This window comes from Gymnodraco acuticeps, unplaced genomic scaffold, assembly GCF_902827175.1.
Source record: "Gymnodraco acuticeps unplaced genomic scaffold, fGymAcu1.1, whole genome shotgun sequence".
In the NCBI taxonomy this organism is placed as follows: domain Eukaryota; kingdom Metazoa; phylum Chordata; class Actinopteri; order Perciformes; family Bathydraconidae; genus Gymnodraco; species Gymnodraco acuticeps.
The window spans coordinates 318624-344818 of NW_022989860.1; the positions used below are offsets into that span (position 1 = coordinate 318624).

At 42.1% G+C, this 26195-nt stretch overlaps 1 protein-coding gene across 1 annotated transcript; it reads right to left on the reverse strand.

Annotated features, from left to right (window-relative positions):
* Nucleotides 1-312: 312 nt before the first annotated feature.
* On the reverse strand, nucleotides 313-2605 carry LOC117562598 (the record flags this gene model as incomplete). Its single annotated transcript, XM_034240440.1, is given in 2 exon segments — nucleotides 313-2042; nucleotides 2383-2605. A coding segment is annotated over 1 exon segment (1035 nt). The 5' UTR covers nucleotides 1986-2042; nucleotides 2383-2605.
* Nucleotides 2606-26195: the final 23590 nt, after the last annotated feature.

Genomic DNA, 26195 nt, shown 5'->3' on the forward strand with positions numbered 1-26195 from the left:
ATGAAATGACAAGGTGTGCAATATATTTTTCTTTTTGTTACTTTCTTTTATTTAATTCAAGTTCCAAGCAAAATAAGTTTGAATGTATTGAGTGGACAAAGAAGAAGAATACGAAAAGGATTAGGCCTCAAGGAATAGCTTACGGCTCAGCCATTTTCAGTCCAACACTATTAACATGTAAGCCAAACATTGCTTAAGATTGCTACTAAATGCAACGTAGGCCAAAAATAGGAGCCCTGCTATTTGCCAAACAACGCATAGAACATAGGCTACCAAACAAAGTCTGGTCAAATACAAAAAAAGGCCTCGTAGGAAATACTTCACAAAACAAATGAAGCTCCACTATATTTAACACACACATTGGAATATTGAAAATAAAAAAATAAACAGGAAACCTGTTACTGCCTGTTACAGAGGTAGAATACAGCCAATTAAGGCTCGTAAAATACATTTAAGTATGAAAGCACTTAAAGCCTTGACCTATAGCCTACTTATTGTTCTATGGTGGGGGGGCTGGCATATTCCACTACCGCCTTGACTGAAATGACGGTTGAAGCGCATCAGGAGAAGGCGTTGAAAGCGTCCATCACCGAGACGGTTGCGTGTTGGGGTGAGCACAAGATTTCCAAGACTGAAAAGTCTTTCTACTGGTGCACTGGATGGCGTTGGGGCATTACAGCGGAGTGTGATTTTTTTAATTCTTGGAAACTGGTGCAGACTTTCCATCGTAGGGGCAGAATTGAAATAAGACATTACCTCTGTTTCCACAGACATGGGTGCATCAGCTGTGGTAACGGGCTGTAAGTCAAAGGCAAACAAATCCTCCTCGCTGGAGGCAACAGCAGCAGGTTGAGGGACATCGGGCATGAGGGCTGCAGGCTCTTGTGTTGTTAGGGAACGACACTCTGACATGAGGAGTATCTTGATATGGTCTCTTCTGGCTTCTTCTTTTACCCAACTTTAAACTTGGGCAGTGAGACAGCGGCAAGCAGCGCTTCCTTGGAGTAAATTATTGCGGCAAATCTGGTTTTGATTGCTCCCACAATAACTTCAGGCAGCCCAGTGGTCATTGCTGATAGGCCAGTTTTCATTGCTAAGATTTTTCCCATGAGAACTTCTAGTGTTGGTTGAAGCGTTCCATAAAAACAAGTGTCCTCACCCTGTAAGTAGTGTAAGATGTCCAGTGCAACTGTGAAAGGCTTCATAATTGAACAGTATTCCTTGAGAAACTGGTATTCCCTGTCGTTCATACATTTCATTTGAAATTGTGTGCAGATATTATTGATGTCAGTGAGGGGCATTTCTGTGATCCGAGAATAGGCGTCAAAGTATGAGTTCCACCTTGTTACTGTGGGGACAATCAACTTTCTACCACTGACCTCTTCCAGGAACTCTGATGCGACTGTGGAGCGGCTGGCCTTCGTCCACAACGCTGAACATTTGGCTGTAGCACTACGATACACAGCCCTAGATTCTACGTTAGATGACAGCCATTTATCAACCTCATTGTTCGCAATTAGATTAAGTGTATGGGCTGCGCATCTATGATGGGGAGGCAGTACACATAGCCCGTCCCGGGCATTATCATCTTTGGCGGCGGCAAGCACACTGTGAAGGTCTGTAAAGTCTGCCTCACCATCGCCATCCACCTCATCCTCCTCCTCATCGGACTCCACTTGCCGCTGCTGATGCTCCTTGAACGCCTTCACACAGTTACTCCCGTTGTCCGTCACACATGCAGTCACTATATCGTTGGTAAGTCCATATTGAGAGAAAATGTCCTCCAGCTCTGTTGCTATTGCGTCGTACGTGTGTCGACCCCTAAATCTTCTACAAGCGATCGCAGCCTTCTTCCGTTTCAAGGTATCTGCATCGATCCAATGCACAGTCACCCCCAATAAACTTTTGTTGTTAGCACTCCATATGTCTGCCGTTGTTGACACATACTCCTGGGCATCGATAGCTTTCCTCAGCTCCTTTTCCATGATAGCATATTCTTTATCCAACTCTTTGGCAAATGTCTTTCTATCTGGCAATACTTGCTGAAAATTAAGAAGATAGAGATATTAAAGTCATGCTAGATAATAAACTAATGCTCCATTTATAACTGGGCTAAATAATATTTGGATACCGGTAACATTACTGTAATGATAGGTGCGTATGTATAGGCAATGCATCTTTTTACCACCAGGCAGCAGTATAACATTTAAGCTAACCATGTACAAAGTGAGTGGAATAAGATGCGAGTCAAGACACACGCACGCACACACACACACGCACGCACGCACACACACACACACACACACACAAAATAACAACATTACAATTACGTCGCTGGTCGCTAACATGGTAGTACAGCCTCGGCATGGCCCAGTAACCTACTGTATTAAAAAGTCTCTATTGCAGGGGTAGCCAACACGGTGCCCGTGGGCACTCAGTCGCCCGCAGGGGCAAGGTGAGGCGCCCGCCGGGCACGTTCCAAAAATAGCTCGCCAAGAAAATCCAAAATGTATAAAATACACAAAACAAAAAAGGAAAGGTAATTAAAAGAATCTACCCTATGCATAAACGAAACCTAAATCATAGCGAACTCTATCTACTTACTACAACTCTATATCTATCTAACACTCCTCCTCCTCCACAATGAATATCGACCAATCACGTTCTTGCTTGATTTGCAGGACCAGCGTTGCAGTCGGGAAGAAAAGCAATGTGGCACCTCCCCGCTGATTTTCCTTCTGGCAGAATCTACACATCAGCCCCATTGAACACAGCCTAGTCATGCCAGCCTGTACAACACATGAGGGGCAGAGTTTTACTCTGTGTGTTGTAACTTGCATATATATTTATTCCACTTGACTCACACACACGCATGGCGTAATCTCCAGGGGGGACATGTCCCCCGCTCTTTCCGAAATCCCGTTTGTGTCCCCCCACTTTACAAATATGTTTATTTTATTTTGTTAACGCAAGCCGTCATCGCCACGGAGGAGCACACAGCCTGTGTGTGTGTGTGTGTGTGTGTGTGTGTGTGTGTGTGTGTGTGTGTGTGTGTGTGTGTGTGTGTGTGTGTGTGTGTGTGTGTGTGTGTGTGTGTGTGTGTGTGTTGTGTGTGTGTGTGTGTGTGTGTGTGTGTGTGTGTGTGTGTGTGTGTGTGTGTGTGTGTGTAAATCATTCCAATGTGTACAATAGGACAGTACAAAAAACTGATTAAAAGGGGAGGGATTAGTGACATATGCATAAATAAAAAGAAAGAATGCTAACTAGGTAACATAAGATAAGAATAAACCAGTTTAAATGATTTGTTATTGGTTGTGATCATATTCTAAAGATGTTTGGATTATTGAAAAGTATACAGCTCCCTTTCATCTGAGTGTTGAGAGCTGTATCCATAAATTCATGTTGTGCTCAAAGTGCTCCAGATTGATGCTTTTAACTTCAACATTTAAAAAAAAATCTTCCCGGGGGAGCATGCCCCCGGGAAGGTGAGGTGAGGACCCCCCTAGAGGAGGTGAGGTCCCCCCTGGAGGATGTGAGGCCCCCCCTGGAGGAGGTGAGGTCCACCCCCAAATAAAGCAGGTTAAAATAATTAAATTGCATACATGCTATTTGAGTAAACACTGAAAACGAGTCCCACAGACCCAAACAGCACAAAGGTTAAAGGTAAGCATATAATAATGTTAAAATGTGCTAAATATATACACTGCAAAAAAACTCAAAAAAGAGGAGTAAAAGTAGCCCCCGACTTGTTTTATTTTTAGAAAGTAGCCCTCATCCTAAAAAAGGTTGGTGACCCCTGCTCTATTGCAACGTTAGCTTACCTTGTCATTGGTGGATTTTGCTGACAAGTTTTCTAAATGCCGGCGACTCCACAGTTGACAGAGATTGCATGTCTTCCACAACATACTCTGCCACGAGTCTCTTAACTTCTCGGGGTTCCAGAATCATAGAAGACCGAGATAATGTTAACTTGTGTTGCTTCGGCGTGCCCGCACTCACGTCTTCTGTATGTTTTCTTTTCTCCGAGCCGGCAGATCTCTCGACTAACTTAGTGTTAGCGTGGCACCGGTCCAGGTGTTTCTTTAAGTTGCTAGTGCTATTTCTTGATGTAGACAATTCCTTTGCTGCCGACGAACATAGATTGCACTTGACTATTATGTTTTTCTCTTTTTCTCTAATGAACTGATAATAATGTGAGAACACCCATTGCTCAAAAGTTCCTCCCGCCATCTTAACCCAATAGTAAACAATGCATCAGGTTTATTAATCTACCCGCACATTTTTTCTCTGGTGTCGGAATGTCTCGCGATATTTGTGAATTCTTAAAAAACAAAACACCATTTAATTTCGGGTTAAAATGTGTTGTGTAACTGCGTTACTGAGAATTGTAACGGGAATATATTACCCAAATGTCATTAGTAATGCGTTACATTACTTCGTTACAGCAAAAAGTAATATATTACTGTAACTCCGTTACTTTTGTAACGCGTTACACCCAACACTGCCAGTAATTGGGCAGAGAGCTGTGCACATTCTTCTTCCCTTTGCCACATCTTACTTCTGTGAAATGGGTTTTTCAGCTGTTGCAACACTGAAAACAAAATACAGATCTAGGCTCAACATTGAGCACGACTTGAGTGGCATTATCAAGCCTGCAACCGCGTTTTGAAAAGATGTGTCGTGCAAAACAGGCTCATTGCAGTCACTAATAATCCAGTGATGAGACTCATGCATTCAATTGGTCATTTGCATTGCTGAATGTATTGATTTGTTATTGATTTTATTTGTTATTATTGAGTGATGTTATTTGTTATTGATTTTATTTGTTATAAGATGTAGAACTTGACGTTGTTTAAATACATTTGACCATTTTAAGCTTGGCCTACCATTGATAACAATAGTAGGCCCTTTTTCTATATTTTTGGAACTCAGCCAATTTGAGGCAAGGACTGACACCATTGCACTTTTATTTTCTCTATTTCTGAACTGTTATTTGTTTTTCTCTGAACTGATGTTCCCTGGGGCTTGAAAAGGCCCACCTGTTCAAAGAAAAGTTTGAGAACCACTGCCCTAACCCCACTGTACATCGTTGATCCCACCTTGCCTTACACACTGTCTAACCCACTCCACTTCACACAACCTGCCTTAAACTCACCACAAATACTGTAAATACAGGTGACTGCAGCTTACTATAGTGCATGTAAACACACTGAAGTGGAAAAATAACATATCTCATCCTCAACACAGCTCTTTTAAAACACACACACACTCACAGACTGCCCACCACCTGCTTCCCTCACTTGGCCTTGTGACACACTGTGTGTGTGTGTGTGTGTGTGTGTGTGTGTGTGTGTGTGTGTGTGTGTGTGTGTGTGTGTGTGTGTGTGTGTGTGTGTGTGTGTGTGTGTGTGTGTGTGTGTGTGTGTGTGTGTGTGTGTGTGATTGATGATGGGTCGCATCTTGCTGTGCTCTGAAACACTTCACTGATTTAAACTGCTGAACCAGCAAGAGGCTGTGTGTGTGTGTGTGTGTGTGTGTGTGTGTGTGTGTGTGTGTGTGTGTGTGTGTGTGTGTGTGTGTGTGTGTGTGTGTGTGTGTGTGTGTGTGTGTGTGTGTGTGTGTGTGTGTGTGTGTGTGTGTGTGTGTGTGTGTGTGTGTGTGTGTGGTGTGTGTGTGTGTGTGTGTGTGTGTGTGTGTGTGTGTGAATCTGAGCCAGAGAAACACAGCTGGTCAACAGAAGTTCCCAGGCAGATGCTACCTAAATAAGCTTGGGTAGACTTCAAAAGCTGGAAAGTCTGCCAACTATCTTAGCAGGTTTTCTAACAGTTATCCTTCCCATTGTACACATTTCCACTTGAAGTGTAGCAGTTAAAAAGCATATCCAGAATGTGTACGATAATTACAATTAATAAAACATAAAGGTGTACTCTAATTTCTGTAGTATGATCCTGTAAGTCCTAAAAAAACATGAAACTCTCTGGCAGGCTCCATGCCAGGTTGGCCATTTCATGCTGGGTTTGCAGATTCAAGCAGCTAGTTTGAACTGTATTAGGGGTTAATGAAAGCTGAAAGGACTTAACCTTATTGACAACGGACCAAACACGATCTCAAAGCATCTGACAAATCTGTAATTGAAACTAAACTACTTTAATACTATATATTAGTAGAAAAACCCTAACCTTTACCTTAAGGACCCTAAAGACTCCTTGAAAAAAGATTTCACTTATAACATGTCCATTTGTCTCACTGTTATACAGAGGTGCTACTTGTTATGAGAGTAAAGAAGTGTTTTCGAATAAAAAGTTGTGTGTTTGACAAATATGGAGGATTTGACTGTATAATATATATGTTTTAATATAGTTTAACTTCAATTCTTAAGCCTTTTTTGGATTTAGGATTCCACTGAATGCAAAGTATATTCCAATCACCCTAAAGAAATGTATGTAAAATGATATATTTCAAACAACAACAAATGTAATTGCATTAAACACAATGATAAACTGTGTCATAATTAATCACAAGTTTTAAAATACCAATATTAGCTTTTATTTTGAGGGAGATCAAATAAATACATGTGTGGTGTTGTAATAAAGAAGTGCATGACTAACTGATAAGAGAACTCAGAGGGTTTTTAACTTTATTATAACATAACCTGAGTTTTTGGCATGAAGTCTGACAATTTCTGACACTCAGCTAAAGCATCAACAAAGCCACTGTCACATTGAGCCCCTGGACCCCCCTCTGCATAATGTGAGCTGCACATATCATAATTATCTCTGCTGCTATCATACTGCAGCTCTATCTGTTCCTACGGTGGAGACTCTGCCCACTATCTCACACTCCTGTGTAACTTCAAGAAACTGGTGCATGTTTCAGCAAAGCGCTTTCCCTCAGTTTTCACCACACCTAAAGAACGAGTACAGTTGTGCAGTTACACAGAGTTAGTGATGGTTCTTACTGATGACCAGAGGTCTCCAGTGCCGATTTTCCACTTTCTTCGCCTTTTAACTGCCATGCAATCAACTGTCACAGTCTGCTCCATCATTCACCAGTAGTTTTCCATTCACCTGTCTCACCTGTTAACCACACCCACGTTTTTGCTCACTCTCTTTCTCTACTGCACCCATTAGTTTTACTGCCAGTATTTAAACCCTCACCAGACACACACCCGTTGCCAGATCGTACTTTGCCTTCATGCTAGTCTTTCACACGTTTGTCATCAGATTGGCTACCCGGTTCCGACCCTGCCTGTCCCTGACCTGCCTGCTCTGCCTGTTCCCTGATCCTGCCTGTCCTTGGACTATCCTGCCTTGCCTGCTGTCTGACCCTGCCTGTACCTACGTTGACTGCCTCGCCTGCTCCCTAACCGACCCTGACTCACCTTCTGCCTGCTGTCCTCTGGTTTGTTTGCCTGCACATCATCCGGCTGTTACTGTTCTGCTGGTATCGCTCTGCTCTGGTATTATTACCAATAAACAGTGGCGTTTCTATATGTACAAAAGTGGTGGGGCACAAAAAACTTAGATGTCTATATATAAGCTTCTGCAGTGAGGTTCATGGCTGGTGAGGCACTGGCACTGACTCTTCAGGTTTACAAATATTATATTTTGACCTAAATCAAAATATAATATTATTTTCAAAAGCTTTTTTTGTCTAATGCTTCAATTAATTTTAAACAGACAGTTCAACAGAAGGATACCCAAAAAATGTAATTTTATCATTTAAATATTGAATTGTTCTCTCTCAGTAAGATCCCATTTTCAATAAAATTGCAGTCTTACCTTGACTTGAAGATTAAGTCCATTTGCCTATCCTTCTGGACAAAAATCTCTATTACTTTTTTGTAAAAGTCCTCCTTATGTTCTTGTAGTTTCAAAAGTCTATCATAAATCTAATCTAATCAATAGATTTATGATTCGAAAATTATAAAAGTAGGATAGACATGTGGATATTATCCGGCTGAACAAAACGTGCATTTATCTAACAGCTACGTTTCCCACAGACCTTATTTGGAGCTATTTTCTAAAATCCTATGGAGAAATCTCATTGCTTTTTTGTCGAGGGAAGCCATGCACAGCTTACTTCCGGGTTTTAGGACGCCTCACTGCAGCTCTCTCGTCTCTCGTCTCCATGCTCTTCACACACCACACTTTTCGCGGCACACGTACTTACAGCCAATCAGCTCTGAATGATGTGAGATGACGTATGGTGGGGATGGCAGCACTATGCCCCTATGGTCATTATTTTTTTGCCACACACATTAAATAGGAAAATATTCTGAGCATGCGCAGTGTAGTTTTTACAGTCACCGTTCACTTAGACAGAGAGAGGGAGGGGCAGGATCGGGTTTTGTCCCACATGGCTCTAAACAGCTCAATAGGCACACACTGTAGACACTAATTAGAAGAACACAGACTAAAACAGCAATGTACAGACGAATCAGATGATTAAACATGATCTTAAATTATATTTTATATATTTTTTAATTTATTTTTTGCATTTTGTTGTAATCATTATTTGTAATACTTTCTGCTGACACTAGGTGGGGTTGTGCCCCACCTGCCCCTAATGACCAGTCGCCACTGCCAATAAAGTACATTACCGATACTCCTTGGTTTCTCGAGTGCTGCATTTGGGTCCTTCATAAGAGTGTGACATCAACGGTAAACATCTGCGCTGGAAACTGCGGAGGAAGTTGGGGTCAAACCTTTAACACATTAAGGCTTCCAGATTAATTATGAGCATTAACATGGAAAGCCCTAGGGAAAATGTAATATGTTTGCAAGATTAAAACACAACTGCTGTTCATATAGTACTATTAATATAATATTGTTGCCAGTGAGTATGAGTGATACCTCAAACTTGTTACCTCAAAGTTGTGATTTAGAGCAAAGAGTGGGTTGGTTTTACTGAAGTTATAGATTCACATGCTTTGAACTGTCTTATCTTCAGGATTGTCATGCCTCATTTGAGATCGTATAGCTGTGATGTGTAATATGGAGCTTAATTGTATGCAAAAATTGATTTCTGTAAACACAACCCCAAACACCTGTGTTTATTTCCCTCTGCAAATAAAGCCTTGTTGTATTTGTGTCCCTATAACGTCATTGAGTATATTTCTGTAATATCACCGTGAACTCAAGTGTGTGTATATAAAGTATTGTCTCTGTGTGTGTTTGTCTTTTTGTGTGTATTGGCATGTGTGTGTTCTTTAGCAGCGGACTGAGTGTTATGAGTGTGTCAGTGTGTGTGCTGAAGCATAAGAGTGGGGCATGTGTTCATGCATGCAGTGAATTAATTCTGAGTGTATGTGTGTCGAAGCGTACCCTGTCTTAATTGTACGTGTTTGTGAACTCAAATTGAGCTGAAGTTCATACAAACTCAAACAAAAAGAAACAACTTTAAGACTTGTGTTCAACCACTGCATGGAAACTCTGAACAATTACATTTTTTGAATAGATCATATAAAAGCTGTGCTTGGCTGTGTGTGATTAAATAAAATCCAATGTTGTGATCCTCTTCACCGGTCTACTGAAGGGCGGAGGATGTCAAATGGTCTGTCTATTTAATACATTGTCTAGTCCATTTAAAGATGTCTTGCTCTAGAGCAGGGGTCGGCAACCCCTGGCATGCGGCACCGTAACCAGTGGCACACTATGAATTAGTGGAATAAGTGTGCAAAATATTTTAATTTTATTTTCGGATCCTGAACGAGACCGCCGCCAGAGCGCGTCTCTCCGTTACCTGCAGAAGGAAGCATGCACGCAACGCAGCCCTGCTCTCTTTACTGTTAAGCCCCGAGCCTGTTTTTCAGGTCTCAGGCTCGAAAATGAGATTCCCAGAACAAATGACCATATCTTCCCTTCTAAAAAGGGTTAAATTAATAATCTTTTTTCTCAAAGCAAGGTTACACCTGTGAGTTAGATGTAGAAGTGTCAGAATCAATATAGATGTTTATATTTTAAAGAAAATTCAGATTGAACACAGTAAAAAAATGTAAATGATTGTGTCCGTCCAAAAACGAAAAATTACTTATAGTGAAAACCACCCTTGAATGATGGGATGGTAGTCTAAAAGCTTTAGGAATCCAAACTACAACATATAAGTACCCTGTATCAAGATTGATGCAAAACAAGTGAAATTTGACCTTTTTAGAGAGATTTAGCACAAAAAAAACACTTCTGGGGTCATTTGGGTGGATTTGACCTATCTCTGGCCCCCCTTGCTCGATTTTGCTGAATGACATCTCTTTCTAACCGTCAGAGCCAATGGAATCGAGGGGAACTCCCACATACTCCTTATTTGGTAATGTGTGTGTGTGAGACTGACACATAGCCAAAACCGGAAGCTGCGATAACTCTGGTGGCTACCATTAGCAGCTAACTTTTACTCTCCGATTTTTACATAAAAATGGAAATATGGATTATAAATTAAAAAAAATATTCCACAGAAACATTATCAACCTATGGATCAACCGATTCAGCCGCGGTTTTTCTCGTTTTAATGCCATTGAACAAGTCTTTTGATCAGATTGACAGCTACGGTGAGACGATCTCCCGTAAAAGCTACGTAAAGGTACGTGTTGTGATGTCTGTGTTTGCTTCCCCTGTAGCGAGTTCGGATCACTCAGTGATGATATATATACCTAAATAATCTGTGGAACCTCAGCTTTAATCGGATATCTTGTATGTGCAGCTACGATAAGTAATAAGGGTATCTTTTATCTTGAGTTCTGTGCCAAAGTGCGTTAGCATTTTTCGCTCAGGGGTCATTTAGATGCTTCTTATGAGACTTGTGTTTTGTTTTGGTAAAAATGGTTTGTATTGTCAGTTAGCTGAGATTCTTCCCGTTAATCTGGTATAACACATTAATAGGTTCTTAAATATTAAGATGCCCTGAGACACAGTGTCGTGGCGGCGGGGGCTTTGGGGCTTAACAGGTTAACTCCAGGCGACTTTCTGCCGCTTTCCTCCGTGGTGCTGTGCTGATCGTTTCACCACAAAGGAAAGCACTTCACAAATTGCAGTACCCATAAGGAGCTGTACAAATGCCGCAGTTTTTGCGTGGCTGTGTCTTTAGTTGAAAGCCCAGTGGCGATCTTGCTCATCGAAATAATATGCTACAAAGGGGTGGACTGGCCATCTGTGTGTTGAACTTTCCTATCGGCTCCCAGACCGTAGTCGAGGAAACAGGAGGGATGACTCTCTGTCGTCTCCCAGGGCAGAAGCAACAAGCTTCAAGTTCAATAACCCACTTCAGCTTAAATGACTGGAGAGAGACGAGCTCTTCTTGGGAGGCCGTTGCATTTATTTAGTTGTTCTTCTGTTTCACAAAATACATCACAGACCTCTGTTTTTCTGCTGCCTCGTTTCACTTCTAGAAACATACATACGCTCGCTCTACCATCCACACACACGCCACACCCCTCTCTCTCTCTCTTAAAGGGACAGCGATCTCATCTCACTCTGCATGACCCTAATGTCATAACATGTGTTCTGGAGAATCACAGAACGGACGATCGTCCTTATTATTATGCCGTTTAAACCAATTATTTAAATGTATTGCGCTTACAGGTCCACACACTGCTTCCCCGCAGCGAGGCTCCTCCCACCCTCCTGTTGACAGTTCACGAGCGTCGAGCTCCTCACCACCCCCCCCCCCCACGGACCACTGGTGGTCCGTGAGCGCCCCCTAGTGGTCCGTGAGTATATTCGTAACATTTCACATTTGATATACATTTATTTATTTAAGTTTTCCGCACTCTCGCGGGAATATCTCCGCAATGGAGCGAGCTTAAGTTTCTTTTGATTGCATGATATAGCCCAGATAAACACCTTCATCACACATGTGGCCACTTGTTTGTACCATTTTCAGGCGATTTGTAAAAAACGATGTGTTTTTGGATATTTGTGGAGTTAGATGGTCCGCGAGTGAAAAAGTTTGAGAAACTGCTCTAGAGAGACGCCCACACCAGGCTGTGCCAAAAAGTCTGTAAAGAATCTTCAGTTTATTCAAAATGCTGCGTAACGCATATTAACAGGAAAAATGACTATATTACAGACACCCTCTCCACATTTAAGAATACGCTTAAGACATTCCTTTTTGATTCAGCTTATAGTTAGGGCTGGCTCAGGCTTACCTTAAACCAGGTCCTAGCTATGCCGCTACAGACTGTCGGGGGACTTTCACCTTTCACTCTTCTCTTTCTCACTATCTGTACACATAAATGCATGTTATTAACTCAGCCTCCCGGGCATTATCCTCTGAGTTTTTGTGTGTCTGACATGATACGCCACCATCTTCCTGATGCACAGGACCTACTCACTCTATAAGTGCAATAAGCCATGAAGATACAAACTCAGAACAACAACAAAAACTGCAGGTACATTTACTTTACATGAGCCAAACCATCGTAAATGCTTGGACATTGCAGTGGGAACAGGTGGGTTTCCGGACCACGACGAAACAAGTGTAGACATTCTGCTGTCCTGGGGCCTCATTTATGACGCCTTGCGTAGGATTCACGTGGGAAGGTTGCTTACGTAGTACAAAGCAAAAAAATTGGTACAGAAATGTTCCGACATTATCCGATTCACAATACATTGCGTACCGGCGAGGGAAGTGCGTACGGCACTTCATACGCCTGTTTCCCTTTATAAATCACAATCGACTCGAAATGCGGCGCAGCTTTTTCGGGCTTCACGTAACGCCCATATTTGCCCATAAATAGTCAAATAAACGCCCATTCATTCATTCATTTTGACTGACTGCATAAAGAAGATCGCAGGAAATGACGACAGAACAGCTAAAAAATACATCACACCGTGTCAGATTTTGGTTATTTTGGGGAGGTCGAGATAAATCATATTGTTTGGTGGATGCAGTTTGAACCAGAGTAGCAGCATGGAGGTCGGATCGTCACCAAAATAAATAAATAAGTGGTCCGAAAAAGGTTAATGACAAAAAAATACACATAACCTTCCTCAGGCAGTGTGTTTGTACCGGGGACACGAGACACCCTAAGAAATGATCGGGGGATCCCTCCGGAGTGGAGTCATGACGACTGGATCTGAATTATTTTCTTGTATTTGGTGGTTTGTGTTCCAACTTTCGATCAGCAACTATATATCCATAACCCACCAGTTAAAGGAAATACAACTAATGTGTTGTGTTATATTAGCTGTACAATTTACCACATATGGTGTTCTTAGTTTCCATACCTCCTGTGTTTTACGAGCGACTTATCAAGTCTTGGCAAACGGCATTAAAACACGATTAAACGTGATAGTATATAAAACCATGCTCGTATCTATACAACCTATATAAATGCAAAACGGCGTCAGTTTAGACGTAATTCTGTCCTCCTGCGTACCGCATAATTTATGAGAAAACATTTCATAACATTAACACAACATATTCGAGGTGGTTTTAAATAACATATCCATATTTATTTATTTCTCCAAGTTATGTTTTTGTGTGCACTGAGTCGCCGCAAACAGGCATTTGTTTAATAATTTTAAGATTGGCTTTAATCAATGTTTGAAAATGAATTCTTCATATATGATAAATGAGAGGTAATATTTTATTTATGGTATTATTTCCACATATCTCTCCATTCTTCCTTCTGCCAACGGTGTCGCAGTTTCTCGTCTCTCCCGTTGTTGTGCTTAGTGCGTACGCATGGGTTAGAGTTTGCGTGGAGGACCGCACATTTTCCCATCAACTTAGTATTTTATAAATCGCAAACATTGCGTAGAAACTGGCGTACGCCATTTTATGAGCGTATATCCCTTTATAACAACACACTCTCTCCATAATCGTCCAGGAGCGACGCTTGGTCAGGGTCCTGTGGCGTGCAGTTGTGACGCTCCTAAGCTCCTTCAGCTTCATAAAGGGACGCAAATAGCTTTCAACTGATTTCAATGTATTTCCATCTGCGCGAAGCACAGCATTCGTTTGTGTCAGCTGCCCTTAAAGGCAATGTGAGCGTCCATTCCCATTGGATAACGGAGAATTGTACACCCGGAAGTAAGTATTCCCCTTACTGTTGATTGATTTTACAGTGATATCTGCACTACTCATCGACTAAAAAACACCAGATTATCCTTGTTAATTACACAACATTGATTGGTTTAAATTGTGTGCAATGCTTTTGTATTTTTCCCCTTCGATTCGGAGAAACACTACACTACCCATAATCCCCAGCTATCGTTTAGGACTACACCATGTGCTCTGTTTGACAAGCCCTGTGATTAGTTCTCAAGCTCTGTGATTGGTTGACCTCCAACTGCAATTCCATTCATTCCAATGGCTGGCGTCTGTCACGTGATCTTCAAATTTCTCCCTGCAGGAAAAAAAAACATGGCCGAACTTCGTTTTATTCTCGGTAGAAAATGCCTATTTTAAAGTTAGCTTGGCCATTAAAATGCGTTTTGATGTCATTTGATGCGAGAAATATGAGTTGTTATTTCAGATTATGTGTGCAGTGGATGTACATGATCTTTAGTTTGCTAGTTATTATGAAGATTACTTCAGGAAATTGTGTCCATCAACGTTTTCATTGTTACCAAGGTGGTTGCTAGGGACGCTGCTATCGATATTATTTCTGTTATGTTGTGTAACTGTTTATTGGTGTTATCTTTATTGCTACCCCCTTCCCCGTCAATGTATAGTGTTGGTCCACAGCGCAAACGTATTAGTTTAACAAAATCCGCATCTAAAATTGCGGCATAGATACGTTATTTTCCCCTGTGCAATTCCAGTCTCACATCTCACATCACATCGTCATTAACAAATACTGGAAACAGACCGAAAACATTTTTTAAAAATAAAATAATTAGGGCTGTCAAGTTAACGCAAAAAAAAATTAACGCCACTAATTATTTTAACGCGATTAACGCATGTGTATTTTTTTTCCTCGGCCGCCCCGGGGCCCGTAGTTTCAGAGCGCATCGAGTTTAAAATACCATCTACAAGCTGATGCTGACAGCCCCGCTCCTGCCGCCCGCTTGCAGCAGACAAGTATAAACACGTCCTCCCAATAGCCAGTCGGTGCCTGCCGGTGAGCGTGGAAGTGTGCTTCCACGCTCACCGGCAGGCACCGACTGGCTATTGGGAGGACGTGTTTATATGTGGCCCGAGCGAGCGAGAGAGAGACCTTACGTGTATTGTTGTTGTTAGCATCTGGTGCTAGCTAGCTGCGCTAACGGACATAAGGAGCTGTTTAAATGAAAACAGAGGAGTGACATTTCGCCGACAACTGCGCCGAACACTTGACTTTATGCAGGCAGCCCGACAGTGGGACATTGTACAAAAAGTCAGCACACTCAGCACGGATAGTGCGCGCAACATGATTGCAGCATCCAGGCAGCTCCCGTTCGAGCATATGCCTTGAGTTGCACATAGTATGGAGTCAGATTTGGGTCAATATTGTAGCGCGCAAAACAAGCTACTCACGAGTGGAAAATGTGCTTTTACACGTGCATGAAATGACCCCCGCGCGCAGATTAAACCCCCGCGAGCGGCTATGCGCTCGCTCGTGAGAGAGACAGCCCTCTTGCTCGCTTGCGGGAGTGTCAGTCTCACTTGCTCGTGGAGTCTGTCTACGTGCACGTGAAAAGTTTCTGACACTTTGGGGCGGAGCCACTGGACTTTGATTGACAGCTGCCAGGAAGCCCGGAGTTGACAGGTTTGATAAATGCCTGAACTACCAAGAGCCGAGGAGTGACAGCTGCAAGATCAGTTGGACGAGACTGAATGGTAAAGTTGTCCATAAAAAACTATTATATTCGTAAAGTGTACAGCTAATATATATATATATATAAATTAATTTGATATAAAATAATATATTTTTGAGTGGGCTGTATCTGTCGAAAACTGCTGTCTGCTGTATGCATGATAATAATTAGTGGCGTTAATTTTTTTTTTCGTTAACGCGTTAACTTGACAGCCCTAATATATATATATATATATGTACAGTAAATGTATGTGCATTTGTCATTCAAACTACAGCAGGGAGCCAGCCTCACCACATTCCTGGAGAAAGTTGAAGCAAGACAGCCCTTCCTCCTCTGCATTGGTGAGCAAAGGAAGAAAATCCAGAGGTTGGTCATCGTTGTGGACCACAAGCCCAGTCTGCTTTTGATGCCCTTTTCAAAGCTCACTATGTCTTCAGCCTTTCTTATGATGAAGCTCTCTCCAGTTTCTACACCTTCATCCAAACAACGGTGTACAACATTGATGTTGGTAATGCAAAGGAAAGCCCACGAGTCAAGAACTAAGAGCACGACTACTGCGTGAGCAACAACAGTCAATTCACGAATTTCAGTCTGTGTTGACTGAGACTAATCCTGGACTGATCCTGCGCTCCAGAGAACTTCATGTTGAACATTGTAATGCATTAAGTGAAGATCCTGCTCTACCTTCCATTTATGGTGTTAAAAAATCTTGTGTGCTCAATTCATTGCAATATTTTCATAGCACTGACAATTTTGCAGTTGATATAATGCATGATTTGTTAGAGGGTGTTGTATAGTATGAGCTAAAGCTTTTCTTTCAGTACCTAATGAAAAATGGATACATCTCTTTGAATGCACTGTCTGACAGGGTACAGAGTTTGAACTATGGTCACTTGGAAAGTAAAAACAAACCAAGTGCTTTAAAACTTGATGACAACAGCAAGCACTTAGGTTTAAATGATGTCAAAGTGTTGAAATAAAATCTGACAGTGTTAATTTGGGGATGCTGATTTTGCTGTGTGGTAACACATATTTGTATCACTCATTGAATATAGCAGGGGAAAAAATGAAGAGCAGCTGATTTGAAAAAACAAACTCGAGAGACGGCTGAGGTGACCAGGTGCCAAGACAGAGCTCTGTCCCACTTGTGGCACAAACATACTCTAGAGTTTTTTTACCACAAGTTCTTAATAAAACTAACACTTTTGGACTCGGTACTAGTTTGACTGTTACCAGAAATGAAATGAAGTACTTTTACTGTGTACTTGACTTTACTGAACTGCTGTCTATAGTGTGTAGTGGTATTGACTGCCAGTAGCTTTGCCGATATCTGTGTTGATAGGTAATAGATTAAGAGCAGTGAATCATCTTAGATACAGGAAGCGCTCAAACGTTTGTGTGAGTTTATCAAATTTAGCAGTGATTCCATGTCAGCCACAGCTTGTCACAAAAAACCTGACTCAAGTGTGTTTAACGAACTTAAACTAGCTTTATTAAATGTCAGGTCTTTGGCAGGTAAAACATTTTTAATCAATGATTTTATCACTGAGCACAATCTCGATTTTATGTTTTTAACAGAAACTTGGATTGAACAAAATAACAGTGCAGCTGTTCTTATCGAATCAACCCCTCCCAACTTTAGTTTTATGAGTCAGGAAAGAATGCATAAGAAAGGGGGTGGAGTTGCTATTCTGTTCAAAGATTCCATTCAATGCAGGAAGACATCTTATGGGAACTTTGCTTCTTTTGAATATGTGGCCCTTCAGCTGAAATGCTCCTCTCGAGCTCTGTTCCTAAATATCTATAGACCCCCCAAATACTGTGCAAGCTTTTTTGATGATTTTACCGAACTGCTGTCTATAGTGTGTATTGACTTTGACCGTCTAGTCATTGTTGGTGATTTTAACATCCATGTTGACAACCCCCAGGACAGAGGGGCTAAAGAACTGTTTTGTGTTCTTGATAACTATGGACTGACTCAGCATGTGACAGAGCCCACGCACAATAAGGGGCACACTCTGGACTTAATTATCTCAAAGGGTCTGAATATCTCTAAGGTTGTGGTGACTGATGCTGCACTCTCTGACCATTCCTGTGTTTTCTTTGAGAGCTCTATTTCTGTTCACAAAAATGTTCAAAAAGAGGTAACCACAAAGCGATATTTAACTGAAAATACTAGGGAAATGTTTACTCAGAATTTTTCTTCCACACTTGCCCCTGCTAACATCTCAGTAAATGAGCTAGTAGATCATTTTAATTCAACAATTACAAATGTTATAGATGCCATTGCTCCAACTAGGGTAAAGTAAGTGACTGGGAGGAAAATATCTCCATGGAGAAAGGCCATGACCGTGAGAACAGAGAAAAAAGAGTGTCGAAAAGCTGAACGCAGGTGGCGAAAAACATATCTCCAGGTGCACTTTGAAATCTATAAAGAGAGACTTGGCCTTTATAATTTGGAATTGAAATTTGCCCGACAGTCTTTCTTCTCTGATATCATTGCCAAAAACAAAAACAACGGACGTGCCTTGTTCGCTACCGTTGACAGACTAACTGGCTCAGATAATGAAAAACAACAAAATAAGTTACCATAGCTATGCGGATGACACACACATTTACATAACTATTTCACCAGGAGACTATTCTCCAGTTAAAACACTGAGTAAGTGCATTGAACAAATCAATGACTGGATGTGTCAGAACTTTCTCCAATTAAACAAAGACAAAACTGAGGTAATGGTCTTTGGAGCATAGGCAGAACGTATAAAAGTTAGCGCTGAGCTTCAGCCTGCAATGTTCAAAACAACAGATAAAGCCAGAAATCTAGGTGTAGTCATGGACTCTGACCTGAGTTTCAACAGTCACATTAAAACTGTTACTAAATCAGACTACTATCACCTAAAGAACATACAGATGGAGCGCTCCATTTCAGACGCCTACCCGTGCGGGTCCGTGATCGGCACGGGGTGGGCCCCTGCTGAAAAGGAAAACCCCCCCGCAGGACTTGAAACGCCCCTTTGATAAATACATTTAATTATAATGAAACCAGCTCTAATGGATCATGGATCCACCAGGGGGAGCCGTGATTAAAAAGCTGCCACACTGGAACACATGTGAAATAAACAGCTGATCTACAGGTATCTGATATAGCGGATATTTGTTAAGATCCATATGTCACGGATAGGATCATATTCTGTGCTAAATAAGAGACATGTAATAATTTACTAAACATCACCATGTTTTTATTTAACAAAATAATGTTTAATTCACGTTGGCGTAAGTACAAAACCATCGCTATGTTTTTAGATCAGGAAATGCATCCAGGCTCAAACAAACGATTTTCAATCATCATCCTCACGATCATTTAATGTATCATATGTTCGCAAGTTGAAATGAATGCACTAAATTTAATCCACGTGAGTTTACAACAACAAAAATAATCGCTTTGTTTTTATATCACATCCGACCGGAGGAAAATGCAGCACGGGTCTCACTACCGATCATCCTAATCCCACGGGCAAACAATAATATGTACAGTGTTAATAGTTTACTGTATTATTAGTGTCTAATATTACTGGGGATTTCGGAATGGTACTGGATTTTGATTTATTGTATCGGCTTCATATCGCAATATATTCCCGAAGTCTGAAATGCAAAAATGTCCCACATTAGGGCAATTCACCCTACATTTAATCATTCATACAAAATCATATTTCGTTTCTTTTTAACGAAATAAATGTGGTTTAATCCACATAATTTACTGTGTTAATTGTTTACTGTAGTATTGTGCACATTACTTTTCGCTGCTTGTTGCACCCCTGGTTAGAAGCTAAACTGCATTTCGTTGTCTCAGTACCTGCAATATGTGCAATAACAATAAAGTTTAATCTAATCTTGAGCAGGAACAAATGTATTTAGGCTACTTAGTACATATCTGACATAAACGATTAAACACATTTGTGCATTCTTTAAACCGAGTCAAGCCGAGTCCGGAGGTGGCGGCACATTAAAGTGTGCACCTGATTGTTTAACTTGAAGGTGCCTGATGACATTTAATCATTCAAACAAAATCATATTTCGTTTATTTTTAACGAAATAAATGTGGTTTAATCCACATAATTATACTGTGTTAATTGTTTAGTATTGTTTAACTTGAAGGTGCCTGATGTGAACATTTCCAGAAGAACTCTAGCTTGAATGGCATTTGTATGTATACAGTAGGCCTACACATAGGCGGCGCGTGAGGCTCAGGTTTGGGAAGGCTAAATAACTTTTGTTTTCATCTTACGCTGCCCGCCTCCGGCGTCTATAGAAAAGAGATCAACTCAGTGAAAGCACCGCCTGCTGACCGATCAGAGCTCAGTGTGCAGAGTTTAAATCTATCAAGTCATATTACAGGAAAAAGGAAATGCAGTTTAAACTGCCGTATGCAGAGAAGACGCCGACGTGTCGCACTTATCATTCATATCACACTGACATCACATCATCAATCAGATCATCGATCTCACATCGATATCACAATATTTCCTTATCTGAGTCAGCTTCTCGAGCCGTATCTGGCCGTGCAACACTTAGTTACATTGTCACATATACAGATATACTAGTATGTATGCAGACGTATTATTTTAAGCAACACATTAAGTTGACGAAACACTCAACTCAAATGTAATAAAGTCAGATCCCCTCGTGTTTTAGATGGGGCAGTATCATAAAACTGTTGTACGCTTTCAAACACTCCGTAGTTTATTTTTTAACGAGTTGTTCTGTATTCTCCTTGCAGGTGCAACTATGTGGCTTGTATCCTGGATTATATGTTTAAGTCATCATGGATGTTTAAAGTTCATATTTGTCTAATATTAGTTTACTTTTCATGAATGAAGTATGATGTTGCGCTGTCAGTACACTTGTCCCTGTTTGTGATTGGTCAAATGTAGCTAACCCCGCCCCTTTCACGTGAACGCGTTCTCAGCTGGAGAGAGAAACCCTGGCTTGATTTACCGAGTTGATAACCAGCGCCGTAGGACCGTTTAGCGAGATCGCGTTTGTTAGGGTTAGTTAAGATAACTCAAGCATATCCAGGGTATGTTGAACTGGCTTCGTGGTACAGGGCACAGGTGGCTGCATAGCAGCGCTAATGTCAAAGACATTATATTTTTATTTTACCAGGATGCAGTTACACAAATATTTGGGAAGGCTTAGCCTTCCCTAGCCTGGCACCTGCCGCCCCTGGGCCTACAGTATAGCCCAACCATGTACACCTTCCTTTTTTCCCGTCCAAAGTTTTAATTGGATAAAGGTAATGGTTATCGATGGTGCTTTTATAGCCTATTGCATAATAACTGTGTGATTTATATTGCTTTTCAAATGCATATGGCCACCCATTTACACTGCTCTTCCCATCAAGAATATGAATAGAACTTAGTTAGATCACTTTACATTTCTGCAAATTAATTTTTAATCACACACGTCTCTCCCCGTCCCGAAAATGATACATAAAATAAAAAGAGGAAACAATTTTCAAGTTCAGTTTTCAACGTTTTATTTAAAAATAACTGACATAACAGACACCATACTGTAGGCCTATCTGCTGCGGAAACCAGGACGAGCTATTTCGGGATCTGTTTTTTGGGGGCTCCTCAGTCTCTCATTTACCCGGCTCCTGATCCAACACATCCTCACTCCCAGGTCGGCCTATGTTGACGTTATGTCAAGTCCCCTGTCGGCTTTTTCCAACGCAAGGGGGGGGGGCCTTAGCGTCCATTTTCAACGCAAGGGGGGGGCCCTTAGCGTCCATTTTCAGCTTTCCGGGATGTCCATATGCTTCATACACTAACTATTGTAGTGCTATACGTGTACAGGGGCATTATGGCCGGCGTATTGCTGTTAGGGAACACACTAAGCCTGGGGCTAAGACTCCAATTACAGAGATGCCAATGTCTACGATTTGGCCGTAGCAACTACGATTTTTAACCTAAACTACGCTTCTACGATTTTTCAATGTTTTGCTACGATTTTTTTACACAAGATATTATGTCTGAGAAAATAAAGTGGCGCCACCTATCGAATGCATTTGAACGAACATCTTTGATCCCGAAAGTCCGGGTTTCACTTCCGGCGCCCCATGCGATTAACCCGTAGCATTCATATAGCTATAGTAAGCTTAATGATACCGGATCCGGATATCCGTGTTTAATGAGACTAAACCCCGGACAGGCAGGCGCGGGTGAATAGAACACGATCGAGTCGATGAGTGTCACGAGAATCTTATAAAATCGGTTTAAATCCGCGAAAAATTGTCCCCAATGCGATGGCAGCACCACCCGCTAAAAAGCAGAGGACTAACGACCAACGATTTCTGCCAGAATACTCTGTTGTGTGGCCTGTGATTCATAGGTCAAAACTCTACGAGTTTCATGCGTACTGCACGCTGTGTAGCTGCGATGTCAGCATTCGACATGGCGGGAAGAGTGATGTCGAGCGACATACAAAAACGTTAAAACATCTCTCTTACAAGAAATCTCGCGAGTCGACATCAGCCATCGGAGGTTACTTCGTAACAGAGAAGGATTCCAGTGTAATCAACGCTGAAGTGCTATGTGTGGACTTTTTGGTGGAACACAACATCCCGTTAGCAGCCGCGGATCACATGGGAGCACTCTTCAAAAAAATGTTCCCTGATTCAAAAATTGCAGGTAGGTCTGAACGAAAATAAATTATCTTGTCAACGAATGAAAAGAGATTCTGAAACGTGTTTTCAATGAACCAACCGGCCGCCTTGTATACATGTAGGTCTAAGCATTGGCCGGCTCTGTTATCAGTTTGGTTGTGCCCGCGAAAAACCACGTGCTTTATTAAAACGCTTACTTGTGTCGCATGATGCAAACAAAATGGCGGAGGGTTTCCGGTCTATATTAATTTGACATCGATGACTCTGGATGCGAATGGGGTTGTTTTGAAAGGTATGATGTTGCTGAAAGTTGGAAATAACGAAGTTTAGTTAGTTGGTATCGGAAATTAAAGTGAATTTTCCAGCGTAGTGTATGGTGTGGCGATCGCGAATTTCCATTCGGAGCTAGTCTAATGCACGTGGACTCGTCGGGCGGTGACCTAAATTTAAGGCTAAAAGAGAATACTGAACATACCAAAAATGTATCGGCGACAATGAAAAATGGGTTTAAGTGCCCCATCTTAGCACTTAACAGGTTGTTAACATTGAGTTTCCAAGGAGCAGGTGTCATGTTTTCTGAAAAGTAATTAGCAAATCAAAGTTGGGGAATGTCTGTGACAAAAGTCACCACAGTATAGTAGAAAAGAATGACAATGCCATAATTTTGTTGTTGTTGCAAATTAGGGGGGGGGGGTGTCCCCTCTCCCCAATCCTGAGGGGGAACACCCCTGATCCCCCCTGAAATAAACCTTGGATGTCTGGCAAATAGATTGAGCATTATGAGAATTGATTAACACATTAAACCTGATTTTTGTGCAGTATCATAAACAGTCGATTCTTTTTTTTTCAGGAAAATATGGCTCGGGGAGAACAAAAAGTGGTGCCATTGTGGGTGTTCTTGCCAGAGATGATGCTTGTGCAATAGCCACTGCAATGCAACATGGCGCCTACTCCTTGGCTACAGATGGCAGTACCGACTATGGGGACAGTAAGCTCTACCCGCTTGTGGTCAAGTACTACAACAAGTCTATCGGCCGTATTTTAACTGTGCTGCTATGCATGCCTGAGTGCAAGGTGGCATCAACAGGAGAAAACATATTCCAGTTGATGGATTCGGAACTGTGAAAACGCAACATTCCCTGGGAAAACTGTATCCGTTTTGGTGCAGATAATGCCATGGTGATGCAAGGCATGAATAAGGGCTTGGCAGGTTTTTTGACAAGAAAATATCAACCCATCTACATGCTAGGCTGTCCATGCCATCTGATGCACCTGGCAGCAGAGAAAGCTGCTGCTCAACTTCCAGTTCCTTTGGAGGAGTTGCTAGTTGACATTTATTATTACCTGGACAAATCCAGCAAACGAAAGCAGGAAATGGAGCATTTCCAAATGCTGTGTGGTGTGGAGACCAGGAAGATCTTGAAGCATGTCAGTACACGATGGCTTTCTTTGGGGAAATGTATTGAAAGGCTGCTTCAGCAATGACCTGCTCTGTTAAAATATTTTGAAACTGAAAAATGCAAGATAGAACAGAAGCCTCGCAAGCAACAAAGTAGTGTTGATAGCATCAGCACCCAGTCTGACAAGGGGCACAGCGCCAGCACCGCCAAGGGGCACAGCGCCAGCACCGCCAAGCCTGACAAGGGGCACAGCGCCAGCACCGCCAAGCCTGACAAGGGGCACAGCGCCAGCATCGCCAAGGGGCACAGCGCCAGCACTGACAAGGGGCACAGCTCCAGCATCGCCAAGGGGCACAGCTCCAGCAACGCCAAGCCTGACAAGGGGCACAGCGCCAGCATCGCCAAGGGGCACAGCGCCAGCACCGCCAAGCCTGACAAGGGGCATAGCTCCAGCATCGCCAAGGGGCACAGCTCCAGCACTGACAAGGGGCACAGCTCCAGCATCGCCAAGCCTGACAAGGGGCACAGCTCCAGCATCGCCAAGGGACATAGCTCCAGCACCACCAAGTCTGACAAAAGGCACAGCACCACCAAGCCTGACAAGGGGCACAGCTCCAGCACTGACAAGGGGCACAGCTCCAGCACCACCAAGCAGTTTGACATCTCTTCGTACCTGTTTAAGCAACAAGAACTTGCAAAACTGAAACCAGTTCAAGAAACTGAGAAGAAACTTCCAACAAAAGAAAGGGGATATGCCAAATCCCTACCTGAAAGTAGAGTGTATAGGGTGTGTGCCCACATGCAGGATGAAAACATTCAGCTCTGCTGTCACTTTCTTGATGCAGCACTACCGGTGTTTGAGAAGGGTAACGTTCTGCTACAAAAGGATGAGCCCTCCATTCACCTGCTGTTGGGCACCTTGCTCAGTCAACCGAAATAATTGTTAAATAGGTTTGTGAAACCTGACGTTATGAACGCTTGTGACAACATCATCCGAGTGTCATACAAGGAAAGGGAAAATCAAAAGAGCAACAACGTCTGTTCGTGGGGCAGAGAACCAAACTTTTTCTCGAAACCCATGGTGAATACCTTGACCTGCCCAGCTTTTATGAAGCTGTACGCCGGTATTATGCAGCAGCAGTCTGTTACATGCTAAAAAAGTTCCCATATGAGGACCCACTACTGTTGCATGCTACTGTGGCAGATGTGTCAAGGAGGGAAACTGTTGCGTTTGTTTACTTCACCAGGAGGTTCGCCTGCTTGGCCACGACTCCCGTTGAAATGGATCAGTTGGAAGGCGAGTTCCTGGGCTATCAGACAGATGGTCTCCCAACAAGCGTCACCAGCTGCGAGAGAGCTGATATGCAGTGGCATCTGCTGAGTCAGCTGAAGGACGGAAATGGCCAGCCCAAGTACTGGAGACTAGCCAAAGTGATGCTGGCTATCCTATGCGTATTTCATTCGAACGCTGACTGCGAAAGGGTTTTCAGTTTGGTGACCAAGAATAAAACGGAGTTCAGGCCAAACATGAAGGCAGACACCTTGAACAATCTCATTACACATAAACAGTTCATGATAGCAACTAAATCTGTGTGCTACCAGCAAACGTACAGCAAAGATACATTGGCAAAGGCCAAATCTGCCACCTATGCATCCCTAAAACAAGTGACTGCAGATTAGGTAATCACTACCAAAGAGAGATACCCCGGAATATCATATGGATAGTCGAGTGTGATGCAGGGGGGGGGGGGGGGGGGGGGGGGGGATTCTAAGATGTGTACAGTTCTATGCGTTATGTTGTAATCCTGGCAGGCCATTGCATGATGGTAGTCAATTCTGACATTAGGAATGGGGCAGCATGCTGAAGTTGTTACGTGCTAAGCTATGTAAAGGATTGGCGGGGAGGTGGGGGGGGGGGGGGGGATGAATAAGTAATTGAGATTGTATATAAGTAATTGAGATTGTATATAAACATTGAGATTGTATATAAACATGCACTTTAACCAGTGCCATAGATTAGTACTAGGATATTCATGTATATATAGTTGAGTGTGATGTGGTAGTAACATAGTTATTGATGTGCAAGGAGTCGGAAATGCCATCAAGAAATAAGATCCAGGTAGTTTAATCTTATTTTCCTTTTTTTTTTAGGTTAACTTAAGGGAATGATAGCACATATATATAGCTGAGTCATTGCATTAAGATTATGGATGAACATGTTGGGGGCAATGTTGGGTACACTATATCTGACCTACATAAAATAATACTTCACACTGGATCTTAGTAGATGCTTCCTAGCATCTACTAAGTTCCAGTGTGAAGTATTCTTTTATGTAGGTCAGATATATGGGAAATGGTCTCCTTGAATAACTTTACTATGAGTACACTTAA